This window comes from Camelus ferus, chromosome 29 (genome assembly GCF_009834535.1).
Source record: "Camelus ferus isolate YT-003-E chromosome 29, BCGSAC_Cfer_1.0, whole genome shotgun sequence".
Lineage (NCBI taxonomy): Eukaryota > Metazoa > Chordata > Mammalia > Artiodactyla > Camelidae > Camelus > Camelus ferus.
In genome coordinates this window covers 13,721,267-13,745,554 of record NC_045724.1, presented here as the reverse complement: position 1 = coordinate 13,745,554, position 24,288 = coordinate 13,721,267, and the positions used below count along the sequence as shown (strand labels likewise).

At 37.0% G+C, this 24,288-nt stretch overlaps 2 protein-coding genes across 14 annotated transcripts in view; one reads left to right on the top strand and one right to left on the bottom strand.

Annotated features, from left to right (window-relative positions):
• The window catches only part of NCOA2 (nuclear receptor coactivator 2), a 227,396-nt gene that overhangs the window by 172,415 nt on the left and 30,693 nt on the right, over positions 1 to 24,288 (bottom strand). The gene's annotated exons all lie outside the window — the stretch shown is intronic.
• On the top strand, positions 13,074 to 16,226 carry LOC102514852 (40S ribosomal protein S7). 2 transcript variants are annotated; one of them, XM_032469994.1, is made up of 2 exons: positions 13,074 to 13,679; positions 16,188 to 16,226. In XM_032469994.1, the coding sequence occupies exons 1-2, from the start codon at positions 13,110 to 13,112 to the stop codon at positions 16,203 to 16,205; spliced, it is 588 nt and encodes a 195-aa protein (XP_032325885.1). In that variant the 5' UTR covers positions 13,074 to 13,109; the 3' UTR covers positions 16,206 to 16,226. The 2 variants fall into 2 exon arrangements, with proteins under 2 accessions (XP_032325885.1, XP_032325884.1); XM_032469993.1 differs by lacking the exon at positions 16,188 to 16,226 and having other exon boundaries at positions 13,074 to 13,734.

Below are 24,288 nucleotides of genomic sequence, written 5' to 3'. Positions count from 1 at the left end.
TCTCACTAAAACAAAACAGAATCTAACTTTTACCAATCAATGCAATGCCAGAGCGCTAAGTTAAAAAGCTTACCTAACACAATACAGTTCAGCACATAAGTAATTGCAAAAGATCATTTCAATCTTCAAACTTTTACTACAGCTTTTACAAATTCTATTTGAATTCAAATTTGAATTCTAATTCAAAATTCTAGTTTGCTCATAAAAAGCTACTAAAAATGTAAAACTAGTTTGAAAAACTACTACAACTGTATAAATTAAATACAGAGACATTTTCCTTTTTACAGTTCTCTTCAGCTCACCAAGAAAATTTATGCCTAAGAGTAACTGAGGTAATCCTTCTTTAAGCTAATATGTCCAAAATTATTGCTATGTATTAATTTGTGTCAACTTTTCAAAAGCATAACACTTTGATGTTATTTTTATATCTCCATTTTTTTCTGGCACTGAACTGCATATTACTGGAGAAACCAAAGTAAAACTCAGGCTTTATCCAAGTTCATTTTAAGCTAGGCTTTAATTTTCATTTAAGCTTTATCTTTCAATGCCCACATTTAAATTTTCTAAAACAAACCTCATATTCCATAAGGAAGCAGTCAAATATATTGTTAGCAAAATCATTAAGATGTCATAGTCCCAGGAAAGGCAGTATGGAAGAATGCATTTTCAAGAAAAAATGCATTTTCACACACAGAAACAAGTTATAGTTTTAAACAATAAACCGTAAGTTACATCATGACACGAATAGAGATGTTAAAAAGAGAGAACTGCAAAGTCCCTTTAAGGCCAACAGGATTTGCTTTTATATTCATGTTACGTGAATTCTTTCATTAAGGTTTCAAAAAACAACATTTATGAAAAGCAGTTACTATGTTATGATGGAAGCCATTTTAAGACTTAGAAACCAACTTTTGCTAAAAGCACAAATATATAGTAAACAGTAACTGGAATTCAAAGGGGTTGGGGATGAGTCCAACACAATTACTTGTAGCTGAAACTGGACCCAAAAAACTCCAAAATTTTTTAGATCTCTAGGAATTAAAAAAACATTAAAAGCTAGTCACATGTTTTCAATTAAAAGAACACAACTATACTTGCATCTGAGCAGATTATCTGTGCTGGGTTTAAGTCTACTGCCTACTAAAAATTTAAATGGCTAGATTTGTAAGCAGGTTGAAAACTAACACTCAATAATTAAAAAGAAAACCACCTACACTTGAATACATTCCACAGTCTCACAATCTACAACATGATTGCATCTATTTCAAGAATGCTAGTCCCAACTAATTCCTAATTCTAAATGTAAAAAATGAGTCTTTCTCTGTGGAAGTTGATAGAAAATTCTACCAAAATCCCCTTTGACTGTTTTAGTCATAAGTTCTGTTGTTGTTTACTACTGTTTTGCGGGAAGGGTGGCAGGTACTTTAAAAAAAAAAAGTGTAATATGATTATGGTGTATGACATAAGATATACTGGTATTTAAATAGATTTTAACAGCAAATTTAATGCTTCAAACTAATTTTTTTTTCTGTTTTAAATAACTCACAGGTGACCAATGCTTGCTTATTACTATAGTCTATTTAATCTTTAAAGATCAAACTCCAGGAGTCCATAGTTCAGAGAAACACATGCTTTACGAAACCTGGGATGTGGTTGCTTAACACAGAGAAAAGTAAAAAGCACTGAAATCATCACACACCGGCAATGGGAAATAAATATTCTTTTTCAGAGTACAGTGCCTTTATTTTAGTCATTACCTCAAGTCATCAAAACAGTCCTGAAAGGTAAATATTATTACCTTCGTTTTACAAAGCAATGGAGGAAACTGAATTTCAATAACTTGCTTGAGGTCTCACTGCTAGTGGCAGAGCAAAGATTTAAACCTAAGATTTCACATTCCAAAGGCCATCTTCTTTTCACTGTCCCTTTACCCACTGCAGCCTATGGCTGTAGCATTCATCAAGGAGCTGGCAGGACCAGTCTTCAGCTGCTTGCAAGGCATGTTGAAAGACTGGGCTTTTTTTATTTGCTAATGTGAATGAATTAAAAGACTCAAAAGCAAATTGAACAAAGTCAAGAATAATGAGGCGTGCACTAGGATGTCGATGTGTATCCCAGGGCGCTGGTGCTGTAAAATCCCCGTGGCTGAATCCGACCCAGATTGTCCTCAGCTCTGTGCTGTTGCTGGAGCAGAAGGGTCTCCTGGACCCTCGGGGGACAGGTGTGAAGCAGTAAACTCTGCTTTGTCCTCGGCGCTGGCCTGACAGCAGCCGTTTCCCTTATGACCTGTATAGCTAGGTTCTTTCACACACTGCCAGGCCATGTGAATGTCCATCTGCAGCAGAAAGTTTACATGAGATTTGAAAATATCATAGCCCGTTTCTGAAGGGCCTGCAGTTTACCAGTGTGCCAAGGCATGGAGGTGGGAGATCTGCTGGCCTGGGCCCTTCTGTGCAGCCAACCAAACAGGAACGCTGATGGGGAGCACTCTCTGCCCTCATCATTTCGGCGATCCTGAAGGCCACCAGGCCCCCTTGCTCAAGCCAAGGTCCTTCAGCCAGGCCGTTTCACAACAACACTCTTGCCTGACCAATACAGCACTCCTATTTTCTAAGAGTGGGTACTATTGGTCAGTTACCCTGTCGTGCAATAAATGCTCTGTACATAAACATGCTTATTAATTGTGAATTTCACTACTTCCTTCTTTTCACCATTTCCTCTATTTCATGTCAGTCCTCTCCTTTCTGTTTCTGCTGTAACTAGCCTCATCCAGCTCCTCATGATCCCACCATGCAGTAACCTCTTCACGAACCAGTCTTTAAAATCCCTTCTATACACTGCTGCCTAACTGACCTTTAAAATCGGTTTTTCACTTCAGTTTCTTTCAATGGCTCTACATAGTGAACCGAATCAATTTTTAACACCTTTGCCTAAATTTTAATGCCCAGTTTGTATTCTGCCTATTTATTTATCCAACCTAATTTCCTACCTCAGATGGACACCAAAGAACCTAATCTGTCTCTACAATTAAACAATCACAAATCAGACCAAGTAAGCCCTCCTGCTTCCTAACCCTACGTCTGTCCGCTTGCAAGAACTTTAAGGGTGTCGAAACGTCTCAGACACACATTAGAAACTTCCAGCAGTTCCCCCACTGCTTATGTAAATTCAAACTTTCAATAAGATCTTGAGAATTCTTCATGATCTGGCCTCAAAATATCTTTCCTGTCTTCTTCTTACTACAACCAGCGGGCATCCTGTTCTGCAGTGTCACAGAGCTCTTACACTCATTCGGCAGCGGTCACCCTGCTCCCCCCGCCCCCGGCCCATGTCTGTCTGCGTCACGGTGCTCAAGTTGGATTCATAGCTCCGTTATCTCTACCTATTAACACCCTCCCCATCTCTCAAGGTTCTGCTCCTACTTCACGATCCTTCCTTGATATCGTTTCTGAGCATTAGATCACCCTAGGTGGTTTTTCCACAAAACTTTCTTTATATTGCATATCTGACTCTGTCTTGTATTTCAGTTATATTGGCCCACACATCCTATCTTCTCTTTTAGAGCATGAAACTCTGAAGGGCAGGGGGCTCTGGCCTGATCTTGACATCAATCCTAGTAACTCGTAGCACAGGACCTTTCTTAAAATACCTGTTATAATGAATACCAATAAATGGGATGTATTTGGATCCCTTGGCAGAAACCATCAATACTCTACCTGGTAGATGTGGTGAGAAATAAAATATAAGCAAAATGACAAAAAAAAATAAAAAGTTAAAACTTTTAAAAGAAGCTGCTAACAGCACTTCATATATCTCTCCCTAAGTAAACCATGGTCATTTTCCCAGCCACCCTGAACGTGGTCCAGCCACTCCTGTCTCCAAGAGCCCTACACACACTGCCCCCCCACCCAATACTCGCTTTCTCCAACATCCACACTAAGCTATTTTCCTGTGAGACATACACGCTTGCACCATAACATTCCCTAGAAAGAAAGCAGGGCTGAGCCCAGTGCTCTCGACCACGGCAGAGCCAGTGGCTACCCAGTCAGTGTCTGTCAAGGAAAACACGACACTAAAACAGCTGAACAGCCTTTCCACTAAATCTGAAAGGCTTGTTGTTTTAATTGTGGTAAAATACACATAAGATAAATTTACCATCTCAACCATTTTTACCCGCACAGTTCAACGGCTATAAGTGCATTCATGCTGCTGTACAACCAACCTCTAGAACTCTCTTCTCCTTGCAAAACTGAAACCCTAGTCATCAAACAGTAACTCCCCACTTCCCTTCCTCACTGCCCCCTGCCCCCAACAATTACCACTCTGTCTCTATGAATTTAATGACAGTAACTTCCAAGGTACAATTGATAAAAGGTCCTAGGTTTCTTCTCTCTCAAACAAAATTACAGATTTTGGGGGGAATGATGCTAGGATTTGAAGGTTTTTTTTTTTAATTTGTTCTTATCTTTAGTACAGAACTCAATAATATACCTGAAATGTCACATGAAACAGTATCACCTACAGAAGAACCAACCTTTTCTAAATGATTTGTCTGTTCTGACAAACTAATGGCAGTTAAAGTAAGTTCCTTATAGTTTTAAAATTAAAAATATTTGAATTTTTTTTCATTAACCACAATAATGCAGTCATTCTCAGGATGTTAAAAATTAATTTAATAGAAGCAAAACAACAAAAAACCCTCCAACAGTCCCTTTGGGCTTGTAGAAAAACCAGAACTTCTATTAGTTAACTTTTGTTAAGTCAGTTTTGCAGATCTAGTTTTCAGAAAATTCCAAACAATGCTATAAATTATTTCCCTCAAAGTTTAAAACTTGCAAATAGTGCTTTATGCTCTTCCCAATGCTTATACCAATTCAAGTAAACTTTCTTTCATGCTGAGACATTTTTAGCTGAATACTGCCCTATCACTACTTTGCAGGAAACCTAAATAAGTTGGCTTTTCTCTGATTCTACACCTACAAGTATAGTTTTTATTTAATCATCCTAACACTAATCTAACATAACTGCTAGATTCTCACATGCTGAATTACTGCCAACCTTATAACATTCTGGAAAACATTAGATACTGCAGGTGTGCCAGGACACACACATAGTAAGATTAATATATTATTATTTCATTCTATTTGTTGTTTTTTTTTTAAAGATAGCTTTCTCCCTATCCCACAACTTAAAACATATTTTTGTCCCTTTGCAGTTACTTACACACACACCCCACATAGTTAGAAACATCTTCTGGAATACTGTTTAGCTAAGCAGCAACATTCATGTAAGGTAGATTCTAAATATGCTTTTTAACACATACGAAATATAAGTAATGTCACTGGATAAAGTACACGAAGATAGTATTTCAGAAATAACTGCCTATAAGCCATTAACCATTAACTTATATTCTATTTCACTACAGGCACTGAGCAGAAAAGGTAAATATTTAATATCCTCTTATGGTCAATAAATCTGAATTATTTCAGCAGTCTCTGCAAATACATTAGCAAATGCCTCTGGTTATAATCCCACCTGTTAGTAAACAATTTTCAGAGCACAAAGTCACTAGTAGAATTGTAGTTTACTCAATGCCTCAAATCACATTTTCCTTTAAAATTTATGTTTTCATAAATAAATCAGTGTGAAGTCTCTACTTATACCCTTTCTGGTCCTTATCTTTCTGCCATGCATAACACACTTCTAGAATGTCACCAATAACTTAAATAATGGATGGATCTTTCCATACCATCACTATCCCAAAGATAATCCCAAAATTCAAGAATCAGTGATGATTTACGCTGGCACATTAATATGGGTGACCAAGCTGAAATGCTGAGGACAAAAGACTCCATCTTCTCTTTCATTAAGAATCTGAATCTTAATGAAGCTTTCATTTGAATTTAGGGTTAAGAAAAAATGAAAGAACAGTTAATATGAGTTTTACAAGAGAAAATTATCTTTCTAGAAAAATGTCTTTCAAACCCCCATTTTAGGACTGGCTGTTTGGAACCTGGGACACTCTCTCTTATGAGCAATGCTATAAATGGTTATCAGGTCCTCAGACTAGCAACAAAAGCCTTTTTAATCCATATATTCTAGTTTATATTTATAGTTCTGTAAAAGCTAACTGGCATGAATAAAAACATTCCAATAAGAAAATTCAGACTCCCCACTGGGGGTGTCAGGAAGCCCCTACCCTCCAGCTCGCTGCAGTGGACAGAGGCCAGGACCAGCCTGTCCACCACTGGACAGAAGGGGAGAAGGCTGTGTCTCCCACTGAGTGGACAGGGGTCCCCGCAGGGCCAGAGGGGAGGCACGCTGGAGATGGAGGAGATGGTCTAGGGAAGATGAAGGGGCAGGAAGTGGCGGGGAAGGTGTGAAGGTGGCTCAAGATCAGGATGAGGACTGGGCACTTTGAGCTTGAGGGAAGACAGCAATGGCCAAGGATGGTGAGTGCAACAGAGCTCACCAGCCTGGGGCCTCTTCAACTCATCTCACCTCTGCCCAGAACTTCACTCCTCCTCTGGCCGGCTACAGAACAGAACGGCTACAGAACAGAACGTAGCCTCTCTATGTCCTCCTTAACAATAAACCCTCTGGATCTCTAAGAATTTTTACTGCTAATAACAACAACAAGAGTGGTAAGTGGGCCCTCTTAATGCCCTGATCAGTGGTGCATCCTTTCTGGAGGCAAAGGAGACTCCATTCCAGGAACTGGGAGAAGCTGGGCATGGAGGGAAGATGCTAGCTGCTCTCTGGACCAAGGCAGAGTTAAGTGGGAATGAGGGGAGAAAAGGTTCCAGCAGCAGGTGACAGATCCGGGGAGCAAACTTCCAAACTGTAGGAAGCTGCACAAAACACATCTAGCTTATGTAGATCAGGGGAGCGAACCACCAAACTGTAGGAAGCTGCACAAAACACATCTAGCTTATGTAAATCAGGGCCTGCTCATTAGCAAAACTTCAACTATTCAAAAGACAAAACGGAGTTCTAAATAGTATTATAAAAAATAAACACTTAACTGTCTCAAAAAGACAGTTTATGTCATGTAAAATGTGTCTCAAGTGTAGTTAATGTTAACATACTCCTTTCTAACTGCTGATGCCAAAGCTGCAGTTTTCTAGTAAATTACAGCGGCCGAGATAATCGAGCAATTTGCCGTCCAAGTTCTTCAGTCACACCTGGAAACAGTTAAGCCTGTCATGCCCTGTATGTTAATAGTTAGGAAGCAGAGCCTGTAGATTAACCACATCTGAAGAGTTAAATTATCATTTCATACAACTCCAAAGGATCACAAATAATGCAATCTGGTTACTCCCCAGGGGTAAAAAGGCAATGTGTGACACATGGAGATCTGGGGATAAATAATTACTCCAAATCACAGACAGTTTTTCCAAAGAATTTGTAAATGTGCCATGCATGGTTTATAAATTTTTTCTCTGCTCAAAAGTTGTCTTCAAATTTAGAAATAGGATTTTTCAGCCAGATAAAATTTCAAAGCATTTTGTAAGAAGTATACTTGGATTAACAGCACATGCACCCAACTACTACCCTAATGGGTACTTTTTCTCTCTACAAGGGCAGACAGGGGGCTACAAAAACCAGTCAGCACAAAAACAATGAACAGTAGCAGTTTGATAGCAACCAAAACCTTGACTTACAGAAATACACATAGTGCTTGGACCCATTCTAAGTATCCTGTAAAATCCTATTAAAATGATGAATCACTCATAATTTAGATTTGTTTTAAGCTAATCTGAACTCCTAAACTCCTAAATGCAGCACAAGCATTAAATCCCTCTCACAAAGGATCTATGATAAACGCCAACTTACTTTGCATAGTATTTGCTGCTACTACTCTCCAAATCACACATTATTTTTTATTATTAATATTCACCAGGACTCAAAAGAGATCTCCAACACCCTCAAAAATTTTTAAGTGAGGCCAAAAACTCCAGGTGATTTGCCTAAGGTGAAACACTGCCAAAGGATGGAGAAAAAGTAACTTCCAGTTCACACAGCCAGCGAGCAGCAGCAGAGCCCCTGGGATGAACAGGGAGTGAGAAGCAGGGCTCCACGTCCAACAACCTCTCCCCACACCAACTGCAGCTCCCACTCCAACCCCACTGCTCTAATCCAAATACACAGAACTGCAGTGCTTGCTGCCTTTTCATGAAATGACACCTCCTTCTAAGAGAGTTACCTTTACTACGGGGAATGAGAATCCATGCTACTGTCTATACACGAAATTATCAACTTATCTGTGTTCAAACACAGAACATATTTTGTTTGTTGTGACATTTTGAGATGTACAGAAATATACTGATGGAATCCTAACTGTAATCATTTAATAATAAAATGTTTAGTCAGGAGTAGAACATTTTACATGTATCTCCTTCTCCAAAGCTGCCAAGATCCTGCTTTTCCGGCCCTCGCTCTGGCCACACCACTGCACCTGCCATTCTGACCTGTTCAATGACTTTTTAATAACTGTTTACAGCCACTGGGCATAAATATCAAAGTGCTTGCTACACATTAATTACTTCTCCTTCTCCTAACATCTCTATTTACAGAGATAAGCAAACCGAGACTCAGATCAGGCCTGTGTCTGCACAGAGGGCAGCAGTTTTATATTGCTAAAGCTTAAAATTCTGACTATTGTTGAAATGATTATCAATCTGAACATAAGCTGCCTGCTTTTTTTCCTTTAAAAAGATTAACTCCATCATAAGAAATTATGTTCTTTTGCAAAATAAGGAACTTTGTTTACTGTATGTCTACATCCAAAAGCCTCACTGGACTAGAAGCACCAAGCAGGCAGCTTCTGGGTCTGCATTATTCACCGCTGCCCTGCTGGTTGCTAGCCCAGGGCCTAGATCATACTGAGAACTCAGAACAGATCTTTGGACAACAGAGGGAGGCAGGAGTGGACACTACAGGAAAAGACGAGGCTGGCGAGTCCACCTCTGTACTCAAGATGATAGAATAAACATAAACTAAATTTTTAAAAATGGTAGCAAATTAATGCTTAATCTAATTTTCCTATGTACGTCTGTTCAGTGTATTCCCAAATCTTTTATCATGATGGAATTTCATAAACTTAACTTGCTGACAGGCTAATGGACAGGTTAACTATGATTTTTCAACTACAAAAACATGATTTTCATCTTTCCCAATACCTCTCATGTAAAATATACTGGCAGATTCACATTAAATTGGACAAAATGGTTTTCTTTAGTATGAATAAAATTTAATCTCTTCTTTTTAATCATCTTGATTCTATAGATTAAGAAATACAAATAGTGATATACTGCCTACATCCATAATGAATTCACATACAGTAACTTTTATCTTAAAATTTAAAATACCATCATTTCAGCCACTCATGAATGATACTTAACTCATCTTTTACTTAAAAGAAATATGCAAATATCTAGCCTTGTTACTAGATCAGAAACCAATCAAGGTCACTATGGCGATGCCTCTGGACTCACTTCCCACAGGGCTTCATCCCGCTACAGAGCCCGCACCTGTGAGGAAGCATCAGTCTTGGAGGAGCGTGGCTCAGACACTCGCCTATCTCTAGAAAGGCTACCTTGACGGTACTTCTGTATTGTTAATTCACATTGGAGGAGTTAAACATCTTAGGAAGACAGTGTAAGAGGTTTCACTGAAGGAAACTATAAACAACTGTAATCATTTAATCATTTTCAATCAGTATTTGCTGAGTGTGCTAACACCTGCGTCAATGAAAAAGAAAAAGCAGAGTCAGAAGTGGTTCTTACCCACTAGGAGCTTAAAATCGAGTAGGAGATATTAAGGACCCACATGGCCACAATACAAAGCAAGAGAAGTGCCCTGGAAACAACAAAGAGAAGCCTTCTGCGGGGCACCACAGCTAGTGGGGAACGTGCCAGATCGCCCTTGACACGCTTCCCTTCTATAGGCGGAGATGAGGGAGAGGGTGCTCACTGGAGAGCAAACAGCTAAGTAAAAACTCAAGAATGCAGAACAGAGGTGGGACACTCAGGCCCAAATACAATATGGGTGAGGCAGGAAGGGAGACAAACCAGGGAAGGAATGTTGGGGCACTACTGCAGGAGACCCAGAAAGCTAAGGGGCTTGGACCTAGTCGAGAAGGTGGTGGGCAGAACCAAGGCACCTGAGGCTACAGAGTGGTCTGACTGCCATGCAGGCTGAACCCTAAGTCAGTGTGGAAGATAAACAGGACTCAGCCAAAAGGACAGGCGGGTGTTACAATCATCCAGGTACCAAGCACTGAGGGTCTGAGTGCAGGTGGTGACGGAAGGAATCATGGGGTTGTCACGTTGTATGACACTGTGAGGGTAGGCTGCACAGAGCTTGCAAGAAAGAGTCAAAGCAACTAGTGTTTTGAGCCTGGATGAGTAGCAGTGACAATTAACAGAAACCAGGCAACCTGGAGGGAGAACTGGTCTGGGTGGAGGGAAGTCAGGAGTTTCACTCTGGTTGTGCTGCAGGGAAGGTGTAAGCAAGACACCCCGGGAGAAATGCCAAGCAAGCAGTTACAGCTTAGAAGAAAGGTCAGGCTCAGGTTATAAATTTGGGAGCCATCTAATAAAGGCGATGGCAAAAAGCTTGGATTGGATGAAATCACTCATAAAAAGGGCATACTGGCAGAGGAGGGCGAAAGTTTGAAAATTCCTACCTGCGGGGCATGGAGGGAAAAGGGGAAGAAAAGCTAGCAATGGATCGCAGTATTGGCCAGAGACATGGAAGAACTGAAGCCAAGCTCAGTTCAGTTCAATAGGAGTTAGTGGGGCGCGTCCCATGTGAGCATTAGACGAGAGGTAAAATGATGAATAAACAGTGAAGTCCCTACTTTAAAAATGTGATGTCAAGAAAATAAAGACAAAAAAAAAAAAAAAAACATTGCAAAAAGAACTCTGGAGGACATAATTATAGCTACAGATATAGCAGAGACTTTTAATTATCATAAAAGAAAACAATGAGCAGTTCTGTCAATAGCTGAAAATAGCACAGAATGGATAACATTCTAGAAAAATACGCATTATCAAACTTGCCTCAAGAATAAATTGAAAGCCTGTAGTAACCATTAAAGATGGATTTTTACCTGCTATCCCTTAAGATATAAAATAAGCAAAACCATATGATCATATCACTAAATACAAATTAAAAAGAAAACATAAACTACTGGCAATGGGGACTTCCGTGACCTGATAAAGGCCACCCCGAGGCTGGCCATCACTCTGGGTGGTCTCCAGTCAGGACAACTCCACATCCCAAATTTTAACAGGAAAAGTGACTGCATGTGCAGTCAGGTCAGCATTTCATTCAATCCTGAATTCCATTTGATACTAAGGAAAACCTTCACGTCATTTTTGAAAAGGAAAAACTAGATTCTAGCCATCTCAAATTTTCTTTAATATCTATTTTGTGTATATCATCTGTGAATTTAATTTTCATGATTTTTTTTCAATCTGTACTCCATCGTGGTGGTACTAATTTCCACAAGTTTACTCTCTAATATACAAGAATTCTTCATTATCCTAAAACTGACTCACAAAATTCCTAGAAGCACTCTTACCCCACCCTCAATTCTAGCATGATGGAATTTGAGGAATTTATTCAAGATCCCATTTTATAATAACCTCAATTATATCCTCCTCCTTCCTCGGTATTAATGCTGTAAGGAATAAATATTTATAGTATACTGCTGTAAGTCCAGATACTTCATTATTTTTAATTAACAGAACAACATATAGCTTTTATCTTGGGTGTGTATAAAGCATGATTTTGTACAATGGCAAGACAACATGCTGTTCCCACACTCTTCCAAAGAATGCCTAGCTTATTACTGACATATTATTGATGTTCTTAGCACAGTATCTACAGAGAATCTTCTACCACAGCGGATAGATTCTTACCCTGGTCTTAAGTAAATTCAGGACTCCTAAGTTAATAAATGTAATTCATACGATTTTCCCCTAAACAGACCACTGAACAGTATCCCACACTTCCTTCACTCATAATCTGCAATTAGGTTTTGTTCCTGGAGTATTTCATTACTCAAAAAAAGGTCAAAATTGACTGTACATGCCCCTCTTTACACAATTTATAAAAATAGAAAATGAGGTTAGTACTAGCACCACCAATTCCTTGGGAAACCATAAAATATTTGGGAAAAAAAACTTTCTCCTCTAGAGAAGTGACAGTTCACAACCAACATTCACTTCCTGTTTCCAGGCCAATGTGACTTCATGAATAAACACTTCTCCATCTTACAGGAACACAAAACATTTTATTCCTTTTGGATTAGAACCTATAAAGTTTTTATAAAGCTTACATAAATCATCTTTTCTATTTCTCTCACCAACATACTCCAATAATCCCCTAAAATAACTCCAGTATACCAATCAGGCAGGCTTTTCTTTTGTAAAACCAGATTCAGTAATATTTTTGTTTCAAATGCCAGAATATTAGAATACAGCAAAAACAGCTGACATGAGCTTTTCTGTGACTCCTCTACAAATCTTCTTATAATGAGACCTATACTGACAACCTACCTTTATAGTAACATAATTGGTATAAAGGGTAAGAGGTTATGCATTCTAGCCAACAACTCCGTAACTCATTTGTTTTCTCGAAACTATTGAGTGAACGACTGTTATCAAGTGACTGACTGCATTTGTTTGCTAATTAAGCCAAGAATATTCTATTCTTTCAACAGTTATGTTGGCTTCTAAATTTTAAACAAAATTTTAGGTAAAGATTCCATCCAAACCCATGCCTATTTTTCATCCCAGGGTATGTAATTTACACATGAACATCAATCAGTTCCAAACATTACTAATGAATCTTTACCTGGGTTTTTTCACTTGAGAGGGTTTATTTGGGTTCATTTTTAATCTTTACAAGTAACTCTTTGATTTGATTTTGGCCCACTTAATTTCTAATTTACATCTTGCACATTACTCTTTCTTAATTTGGCAGTTTTTTTCCTTTTTTTGTTTTTTTGTTTTTTTTCTTTTTAAAGAAAGCTATCTTCCTTTTCACAAGCGTCAGCCGAGGCAGCCAGTGCTGCCTGCTCCGCAAAGGTCGAGGCCATGTTCAGCTCCAGTGCGAAGATCGTGAAGCCTAATGGTGAGAAGCCAGACGAATTCAAGTCCGGCATCTCCCAGGCCCTCCTGGAGCTGGAGATGAACTCGGACCTCAAGGCGCAGCTGCGGGAGCTGAACATCACGGCGGCCAAGGAAATTGAAGTTGGCAGTGGTCGGAAAGCTATCATAATCTTCGTCCCGGTCCCTCAACTGAAATCTTTCCAGAAAATCCAGGTCTGGCTGGTGCGCGAGTTGGAGAAAAAGTTCAGCGGGAAGCACGTCATGTTCATTGCTCAGAGAAGAATCCCGCCTAAGCCAACTCGAAAAAGCCAAACCAAAAATAAGCAAAAGGGTCCCAGGAGCCGCACGCTGATGGCCGTGCATGACGCCATCCTGGAGGACCTGACCTTCCCAAGTGAAATAGTGGGCAAGAGGATCCGCATGAAGCTGGACGGCAGCCGGCTCATAAAGGTGCACTTGGACAAAGCGCAGCAGAATAACGTGGAGCAAAAGGTTGAAACATTTTCTGGTGTCTATAAGAAGCTCACGGGCAAGGATGTTAATTTTGAATTTTCAGTTTCAGTTGTAAACAAAAATGACTAAATAAAATAGTATTCACAAAAAAAAAAAAGCTATCTTCTATAATCAGGGCTTCTAATTTTTCAAAAGGTCATGAGGAATTTCTACCCTAGCATGTGATCCAAATAATCTTCTATTTATTTATATATTTTCATGGATGTATAGTTGATTTATAGTGTTGTTAGTTTCCGACGTACAGGGAAGTGATTCAGTTAGGCATATATATATTATTTTTCATATTCTTTCCCACTATGATTTATTACAGGATATTGAATATAGTTCCTTATGCTATATAGTAGGACTTTGTTGTTAATTAATCTTATATTTCATGCTTTTTCCAAGATAATTCAGAAAGATTTTTAAAATAAACACTAGTATTCAGTGATGTTTTTATATCCTTTTAATTAACTTAGTAAATATTTATTAAGCAATTACTATAGTCCAGGCAAAGTACTTGGGGTACTTGGTGTTTATAGTACAGTGGTAACTTAATCAGAGGTAAGTACTATTATTCTTGTTTTTAAATGAGAAGGGTGAAGGTCAGAATGCAGAAAAAAAAATGCCCAATATCCCAAAGTTTACATGTGGCAAGAGTCAAAATTGGAACCCAGGTCTTTTTACTGTGAGAATTAGGCTCTTCCAACCTACACACCGACATAAAGCGAAATGAGACACAGTCCCTACAATGAAGAAGGTCACAGGCATATAGCAAAACCACCCCCAGCACAACATGGAAGTCCTATCAATTTTCCTAATGTCATTTTGTATTAGAAGTTTTTCTGATTTTATTTTGAGGCTTTTCCTATGTAAACTTACTAAATTAAACCATGTGCAGTTAAATATTTACTGACCGCCTATCACTTCGAATGAACTGTAAGTGCTCATAGTAAGGATGCAGGGCAGTTAAGAAATACATTTTACATCATGAACCAATACACACAATAACTGGAACCAAAGTTTCAGCATTTAGCATTACTACATGTGATATACTCTCATCTATCACACTATTATTAATGCTGGTCACAGCCCACTAAATTAATTTTACAACCCACTTACCATTCACACTCCCCAATCTCCAGAACACTGTCCTATAAGTGGCTGACCAGGCCAAAGCTCCACTTTTGCTTCCGACTCAATCTTATCATCCTTTATAAATGACACATTTATAGCCGACAGCACCCATAAAGGCCTATTTTACTACTATGCATAATAGTGGTATAACAGAATTCAAACCACTCTACACTTAATATGTTCTCATATTTAATCATGCACTACTTTTAAGAGCTTCAAATTTATCCTAATTTGAAAACATTAGGTTATTAGATCCAAACTATTAATGCAAATTAAATTGTACTTTACAAATACTTTTTAACAATTAACTACCAAAACCTAGCTTAAAGTTATCACAGTGACAGTCTATTACCATTAAAGAAAACGTACTTAGGAAAACCAACCAACTTAACCAACTTGGGTGTTTAAGAAAACCTGAACCATCCTTAAACAGAGTTTAGATAGGACAACTTTTTCTTTAAAAAATTTTTTTTTTAGTCTGGGGAATCTCTTTGAGCATAATGAATGGAAGAGAACTTTGAGATAAAAATGATGTTTACACACATTTCAAAAACTCTCTTAGGTTTATAGAGTTAAGTGATTTGACCGAAGTCATAAATGTCATTCATCACAGAACCTCCATAGCACTTGGCTGGTGTTCTATCAGTGGGATCTCTTTTCACTATGCTCCACATTGTCCACATCTTAACAAAAACTCACCAGCAGCAATAACAGCGGCTAACCTTGGTATCTAAAATTCTAAGGTAATGATGCTCTGACCCACACAACTGAAGTATACTTGATTATGTAACCTCGTGCACTATCCTCTAATTTAATTCCTCTGTATACGTCATAACTCTTCAATAAGATCTTTAGATATGTCTTATAAATAAACTAACCCTTATAAACTATTAAAAATGGTAAATGTAATTTAACCATAGAACTACTTAAAAGTCAGTTTCATTTTTAATCTCCTTAATTGCACACAATGCCTGCCAAGACTTTAGCTCTGGATTCCATCATGTTGCTGCAACCATCGAAAGAAAACCATTTCTCCTCTTAAAAAAAGGAACTGCTCTCTTTATTTACACAATCTACCCTCTCCCAAGGGTATGACAAAGGTTTCAACTGTAATTTCAAAAGCATTATAAAGCATCACAAATATTATGAAGATGCATGTCATTTTCATCTTTTCTCAGATTGTAAAGGCATTGCTTTTATAAAAATGATTTAAACAGTTATTTTTAAATATTCCTATACAACAGTGTGATGTTTTCAAACACCAAATCATAAATCTGATTGAACTTTATAACTATTTACTTTCATATTTTGTTGATAGGGCTTTAGTTTTGGTTATTCTCAAAGGCTAGAAAGAAAAAATTTCATACTCATTAACAAATCAATTAGAAAGAAGCCTGTGTCTTTTCATATGGATTCTTCCAAAGGCAGTTCTAGGAGAAAATTTACAGGTGACCTGTGTGGTCCTTCTCCTTTGTAGGCAGTAACATACTCCTCAAAAGACGTGAGCTTTGTAAATGCGCTACTTTAGCACAGGATAACTGTGTTCTACTACACAGTAATCCGAAATGCATTTTAAAATGTGGCATAACCCTAATCCAACAGTTCAGGGATGAGGGACACCAGGCCTCCATCTTTGATGAAATTGAACAATGTTTCTAAACCCCAGTTACAAAATCTCTTGACAATGGATCTACAGGAAAAATACTTGACTCTCAGATGAATATTATTATTGAGTTTAATATTAATAATAAAAACAAGCACTTACTTAATGCTAAAGGATTCCATGTAAAATAGTTTGCCTAACAGCAATCTTTAAAAATAACAGAACTTTATTTACACAAGAGTAGAAAAAGATGTTTATCCTTCACATAGCATAGATTTTGAAAAGCTGATGTTTTATTATTCTCAGAGACTAGAACAGTTCCAATATAATGACTTTATTTATGGGAAAAATTAGGCCAATCAAAGCCTACTGTAGTTAAAGGTGTTTTGGCACAGATGTTGGTCCTCAAATGTTTGCTTTGTCAGCTGTCTAATCCACATTGACATTGCAGTTATTAGCACACTGTCTGTAATATTTTAAATACAAATTCAACAAAATTAAGCTATTATATATTGGGAAACAAACACTGATCAAGCTATCAAATGCACTTCTTTCTCTATTGCTATAAGATGTCAACCATATGTGTGGCACATGTCCAGATCAGCCATGCTCAGTATGAAGAACATGTGAGAATATTCAAAATCAGAAGACAGATTGTGCTGACCTAAGCTAATAAAAACACACAAACAGCCACCTAAAGAAGAACAGATTCTGATGCTTGAACAAAAGTCAAAGTTAGTGTCTTCAACCTCTTCTAAGACGGTTATTTGTCCTTTTGTTGATTTGTTTTTACATTTACTGACTCTGTACTTTGTGTCAGACACTATTTTGGGCAGTGGGGACAGAGGGAGGAATAAAAGGAAGAGCAGACTACCCTCTTCAAACTTCTATCAGATGGAAGATGCTAGCAGGTTCCTGTGGCATAATGACTCCAAAATCCTGCCTGGGGCCAGAGGCTGAGGAGGCTTCCTTCTAAGGCCATGTCCAAATTCAGCAGAAAAGCTATCGGTCAGCAGCAGTATCTGCTACAGACACAACTGGTGGAAGACAGTGGGAACTTAAATTGGCCACCCCATCCTAAAGAATCTTTCTTCATCCTTCTGTCCTACATACACATCACGCAAAAGTTCGGCTAATAACATGAAGGTTTTCAAACTGTGCTGACCTCTACTGTGATTCTGAATGGGCCTGAGGGGTCATCTCCACTTGAGCAGAAGCAGAGGAATGCTGCATTTAAATGAAACTACTTCTACACAGAGGCAAGCGTTTCCACACTCCTCTGACTAGACATACAATTACAATAATAATTTTTACCTGCCTTCTTAGCATTTAGAAAGACTACAGAGGAGAATTATTTTAAGGCCTTAGTCTCTGTTTTTAAAAGTTGATCTCCTTTTTCCTCCCAATAAATGTTCCTGTAGAAGCACAAACAAAAACATTAAGCTAATCATTCTTTAGCGGCACAGAGCAGTAATGCTGCCCGAACAGCTGTACTCCTGAGAAACTCAATTACAAAAAATTCTGTTATAGAAACTACTGTTCCAATGGTTTAAAATGTGAAAGGGGGAAGAATAAAGGCTGGAAAGTTTGACACACTACATATTTCAATACTAAAAGCATGTTTAATAGTCATAAGTAAGTAATTTTGGGACCTACCTAAAAGCAAGTAGGTCACAATTTCCTGCTGGTTAACCCTTTAACACCCAAGTCCCTAAAAACAAACTGGCTTCCCTGCTAGCTGACAGACTGATAATAAAAACCAACAGCACGGCAGTAATAATTCTCCTTACATTCGTATGACGCTTTTCCAGTTTTTGAGGTATTTTCACATTTATTACTTCATTTAACATCCAATATTTGATGGCATGATTAAAAAGGCTAGTTGTGTTCACAGAACAGGGAACATCATTAAATCTAGATTAGAGTCATCTTTCTCTGCCCTGTCTCTGCATTTTGTTGTCTCAAATCTATTTCCTTGTCGAGTTATGTGTGTGCTGTCCCCCAGTACAGCTCTTCTTTTCTCCCCTACTATCCAAACATGAATGTCATTCAGTACACGCCTGCTCAGTGAGTCCCCTGTGCTTGGAATATACTTCTCCCACATTATATTGGCTATCAATGTTATCATTCAAAATTTATTTTAAATGTCCCTTCTGCCAGAGCTCAAGATCGATGCACAAAAAACAACTGTTTCTATATACCAGCAATGAAAAATCTGAAAAGAAAATTAAGAAACAATTCCATTTATAATAGCATCCAAAATAAAATAACTAGGAATAAATTTAACCAACCATGTGAAAGGTTTTTATAATGAAAACTACAAAACACTCCTTAAAGAAATTAAAGACCTAAATAAATGGAAAGCCATCCTATTTTCATGGATTGGAATCTTAATATTGTTAGAATGGCAGTATTATCGAAAGTGATCTACTGATTCAAGGTAATTCCTATCAAAATTCCAATAATTTTTTTTTCTGCCATTGAAGAACCAATCCTCAACTTATATGAAATTCCAAAGGGCCCCTCCAAATACCCAAGACAATATTGAATTTCAAAAGAATTTCAAAAGATTGGTCCACTCAACAAATAGTGCTGGGACAACAGGCAACAGGATGTCTACATGCAAAAGAATGAAGGTGGACACCTACTTCACACCATATATAAAGATTAACTAAAATGAATCAACAACCTATATATCTTTAAGAACTAAAACCATAAAACAAGATTATACTGTATAGCACAGGGAAATATATACAAGATCTTATGGTAGCTCACGGAGAAAAAAAGGTGACAATGAATGTATATATGTTCATGTATAACTGAAAAATTGTGCTCTACACTGGAATTTGATACAACATTGTAAAATGATTATAAATGAATTTAAAAAAAAAGTTAAAAAAAAAGAACTAAAACCATAAAACCTTTAAAAGAAAAAATAGTAGTAAACCTTTGTGGCGTTGGATTTGGCACCAAAAACAAAAGTAAAAGCAAAAACAGACAAATTGGACTTCATCAAAATTTAAAATGTTTGTGCATCAAAGGATATTATCAAGAAAATGAAAAGACAACCTACAAAATTGGAGAAAAATATTTGCAAATTATATATTTGATAAGGGCCTAGTATCTAGAATATATAAAGAACTATTACAACTCAATGACAAAAAGACAAAAACCCAACTAAAAAATGAGCAAAGTACTTGAACAGACTTTTCTTCATAAAAGGCCCACAAGATGTTCAATATCACTGGTCACTAGGGAAATTCAAATCAAAACCACAATAAGGTACCACTTCATACCCAGTGAGATGGCTACAATCACAAAAAGACAGTCATATTGGTGAAGATGTAGAGAAATAGAAAACCCCATACACTGCTACTGGGAATGTAAAATGGTGCAGTTGCTATAGAAAACAGTGTGGTGGTCACTCAAAAAGTTAAACACAGAATTACCATAGGATCCAACCATCCCACTCCTGGGTATTCACCACAAAGTAAAAACAGGTAGGTGAACACATACATGTTCATAGCAGCACTATTTAAAATAGAAAAAGGTGAAAACAGCCCAAATGTCCACCAGTGGAAGAATGGACAGGCAAACTGTGGTATATTCATACAATGGAGTATTACTCAGCTATGAAAAGGAATAAACTATTGACACATGCCAAAGCATGGAAGAACCTTGAAAACATTATGCTAGATAAAGGAAACCAGACATCAAAGGTCATATACTGTCTGACTCCTTTTATACTGAAATGCCCAGAATAGGTAATTCATGGAGACAGAACACAGATTGCTGTTTGCAGGGGCTGTGGGGACAGGGAAAGCAACTGTTTAATGGATACAGGTTTCCTTTGGACTAATGAAATGTTTTGGAACTAGAGAGGTAGTGGTTGCACAACACTGTTAAATACTAAATAAATCCTTTTCTTCTAATCAACATTGTGCTTATCATTCTGTATTTTACTTGCATTTCAAATACATCTACCTTATCCTAAAACTCCATTTTGCATGTAGATTAACTTTATCTTGCCTAATTCTGTAGTCCTCCCCTCTCCTAGTTCCTTGTCATGCCTTTTTCTCTTCCTAGACTAAACTTTACTTTGCTGGAATAAATTTTTCTAGAATCTCTTTAGGAAAGAGGAATGGATAGAAAAACTTTGAGACACATATGTTGAAGTCATCCCTACTCTGAATTGACTATAATAAATACAGTTAAGTTATTTTTTATTTGGAGTATGTCAGCATTGCACACTAAATAAATATACCTGATGTAATCAAGCAAATTTTCATGCATTTTAAATATCTCTAAAGTCAAATCAGTGTGGATGAGTAAATCATAAAGTCTAAAGTAAAATAGTAGTGATAGCTAGGGAAATGAGAAATCTGGAGTCCTCACTTTTAGCTACATGCTTAATTTTTAGACAAATTTGTTACTAGCTGAGAATTCAGCAAGTATTTTTCCAGTACATTTTAATGAAAATTCACTATTTATACCTTCATATCACCTTTCAAGTTATTAAAAGTCCCAAGACAAAACAACACATAAATTAAATGCTGCCCTACAAGTCTTAACTATGAATTTAATTAGCAGTACAAACAGAACCCTTATATTTAAAGGGTAGTTAATTATAGTACATGAGAATTTAAAAGAGGTCATTGGAAGATTTTATGTTTATGGTTACTTCATCCCACCAAGAGGTTTTCTTGCAACACACCTGTGTAAAAGCCAGGGTTAACACAAAACCATTCATTTCCACATGATCAGAGAATTGAAAAATCTTTATTATTAAAAATGTTATTTTAAAAATACTGATTCTAAAATGGCCTTTGGCCAAACACATCTTTTTTTTTTTAAAAGAAAGGCCAAATTAAAAAAAAAAATTTAAGATCAAATTAAAATTCTATGCCCAAAGCCACTGTTGCTAATAACTCTGCTTTGTTAAATAAAATTATGCTGACCCTCGTATCAGTTTTTAACAGTAGCTTCTTCATTAAAATAAAAACTATATTTAAAAAAAACTGTCTCTACAGAGCATACATTTACAATGAAAACTTTAGCTATATGAATACAACCAAACAGGAAAAATTAAATTATGTCTATGAAAGTCTAATTCATTTTAGGTATGTGTATATAAATTCTAGCTCTTTAATGAACAAAAATGAGGACCTTTTGAAATATATTATCACCTATTATTGATGTGAAAAGAACAGAATATGCTGTTATCCTTAGCTTTCCCTAAAAATGTATTTTTACAGAGCTTAGAACTAACCTATTCCATTAATACAGAAATCCAGAATAATCCATTATATGTAAATACATTTCTAAATGTCTACCATTTGCAAATGGAATGCCAATAGTTAAAAAGTTCAAACATTTATTTAAATGGGCTAAATATTTTACTCTGTTCAGTTTAACAGAGAAGTAGGGGTTAACTGTAATCAGAAACCAAGCCCTCCTTAGGAAGAATCAAGAGGAAATGGTAACTTTTGGAAAATCCCAAATATTTTAAACACAGGAACATATCCAGTTTTGACAAGCTATATGGCCATGGCATAAATGCTTCCATCTTCAGTAGCTGTTAAAACAAGCAGTCCTTTCCAATTTTGACAGAGAACAGAATTCATTTCCCCTATACAGCTGCAGTTTCAAAGTCTGTTAAACGTGTGACAGGATTGATTTCTTTGGAGCATAGATATTTACTGTATTGTTCTAAAGGAACTAATTTAAAAATAAATAAGGAGAAAGAGTGAGAGAGAGAGAGAGAGAGAGAGAGAGAGAGAGAGTGTGTGTGTGTGTGTGTGTGTGTGTGTGTGTGTGTTGGGGGGATGAAGGGAGGAAGAGAGAAGTTAAAGAAAAGGGAAACAACAGGATAATCAAAACCATACGGAGTACATAATGCACCCAGGCATACTGAGATGCTCTTTTTAAGAAGTCTTTTTTTTTTTTTTTTGTATAGGATTGAAATCAATGCTCAGAATCATCTATCAAAGAAAAATTGATAAATGAAAAAACAAATCACGTGCTGGGAGAAAATACTGACAACTCAACACATCTGATAAAAGACTTCTGATCAAAATATATAAAGAACTCTCAAAACTCAATAATAAGAAACCAATTTTTTCTTTTTTAATGAGCAAAAGATTTCAACAGGCTCCTCACCAAAGAATCTACGTATGTGGTGAATAAGCTCACAAAAGCATGCTCAACATCATTAGTTACCAGGAAAATGCAAACTCAAACTGCAACACACTTATTTGAAGGGTTTAAAGAAGAAAAAAAGTGACAATACCAAGTGTTGCTGAGGATACAGAGAAACCGGTACTCACACGTTGCTGCAAAATGGGACAGCCACTTTGGAAAATTATTTGGCAATTTCTTATAATGTTTAACAAGGTTACAAAAAAATTTAAATCTACCTCACAACCTGGCAAGCCCACTCCTGGATATTTATGAGAAATGAAAATTTATGTTCATATGATCTGTGGGCAAAAGTTTACAGCAGCTTTATTCATAATTGCCAGAACCTGGAAACAACCCGCATGTCCTTCAACTGATGTATGGATAAATTAACTGTGGTACAACCATATTATGGAATACTATCAGTAATAAAAAGGAATGAACTGACATGCACAACAGTGTGTGACTGCCTTTATAGGACATTCCAGAAAAGGCAAAAATTATAGAAACATACCAGTGCTTGTGAGGCACAAAGGGTGATAGTTGAGGTTGACTAAAAAGAAGTGCAGGAAAATTTGGGGGTAACAGAACTGCTCTATATATAGTGGTTATGTGACTATATATTTGTCTGTATGTATTTGTCAAAACACACAGAACTGTACACTTTAAAAATGGATTGTACTGCATGTTAATTTATAAAAATTTTAAATGCTCAATACAAGGTCGAGAAATGCTGACCATCATCAGGAGTGTACTGGGAAAAAAACACTCTATTATAAACCTTTCTCCATCACTTGAATACTATATGCAATATTGTTAGGTTCATCAAAGGAAAAACATAAACAGAGAAACTCAAAAAATAGTACAAAAATGATAAAGAGAAAAGGTGTTGCCATACGGAAGTCATTCCAGGTAGAAACACAAGGACTGAAAGCAGATGTGACTTGGTCAAGTCTCTAAGACCGAGAAAAATATGAATTATCTCAGTTTTAATAATCTCAGTGGCCAAGCCCCAAACGCTAGAAAAACAGCTATCATTTAAACTTTCAAGTTTTACATTTCAGACTGAGGGCAAACTTAAAAAACTCATTCATCAAATACAGTATACAGAGAGGGGAGGGGAGCGAAAAAAGAAACAGTATGAGCAAAAAACAGAATACTTGGGGAAAATGTTTAATCAACTTTAATTTGACGATAAAAGCAATCCTGACTTTTTAAGGAAAATTACGGTTTTTCGGAGAGAAAATATGGCATAAACTGGAAATAGAAGAAAAAAAAGCGTCAAGAGACCTTGAAGAACTAAAGCAGATGATAAATATTGAAGTCCATAAATGCTGAAGTGTGAAAATGCAAATAGTAGTAGTTATTTTACTATACTCTCTCTCAGCTATCAACAATGAACATGAGAGTTCAAGCCAGTATGTTAATCTCACAGATAATTACTGTCACAGGGCCATCAATGAAAGAGCTAAGCCTTGAAACCCACTTTGTCTGACACCACAGCCTAAGCTCTGTGACCACTTTATTATTCCATTTCCCAACAATAAAGAATGATTTTACACCAACCGACATTAAGGCAATATTCAGCAACTACCAGAAGGTTCTATAAAGTAAACAGAGTTTTGGGTGTTCTTTGTGTGTGTGTGTGTGTGTGTGTGTGTGTCTGTGCATTATCAGCACAGGAATTCTGTCGTACAGAAGATGGTCTTGTTTGTGTGCTCAGATGTGGTCACAGGTGTTTCTTGCACGCCTAGG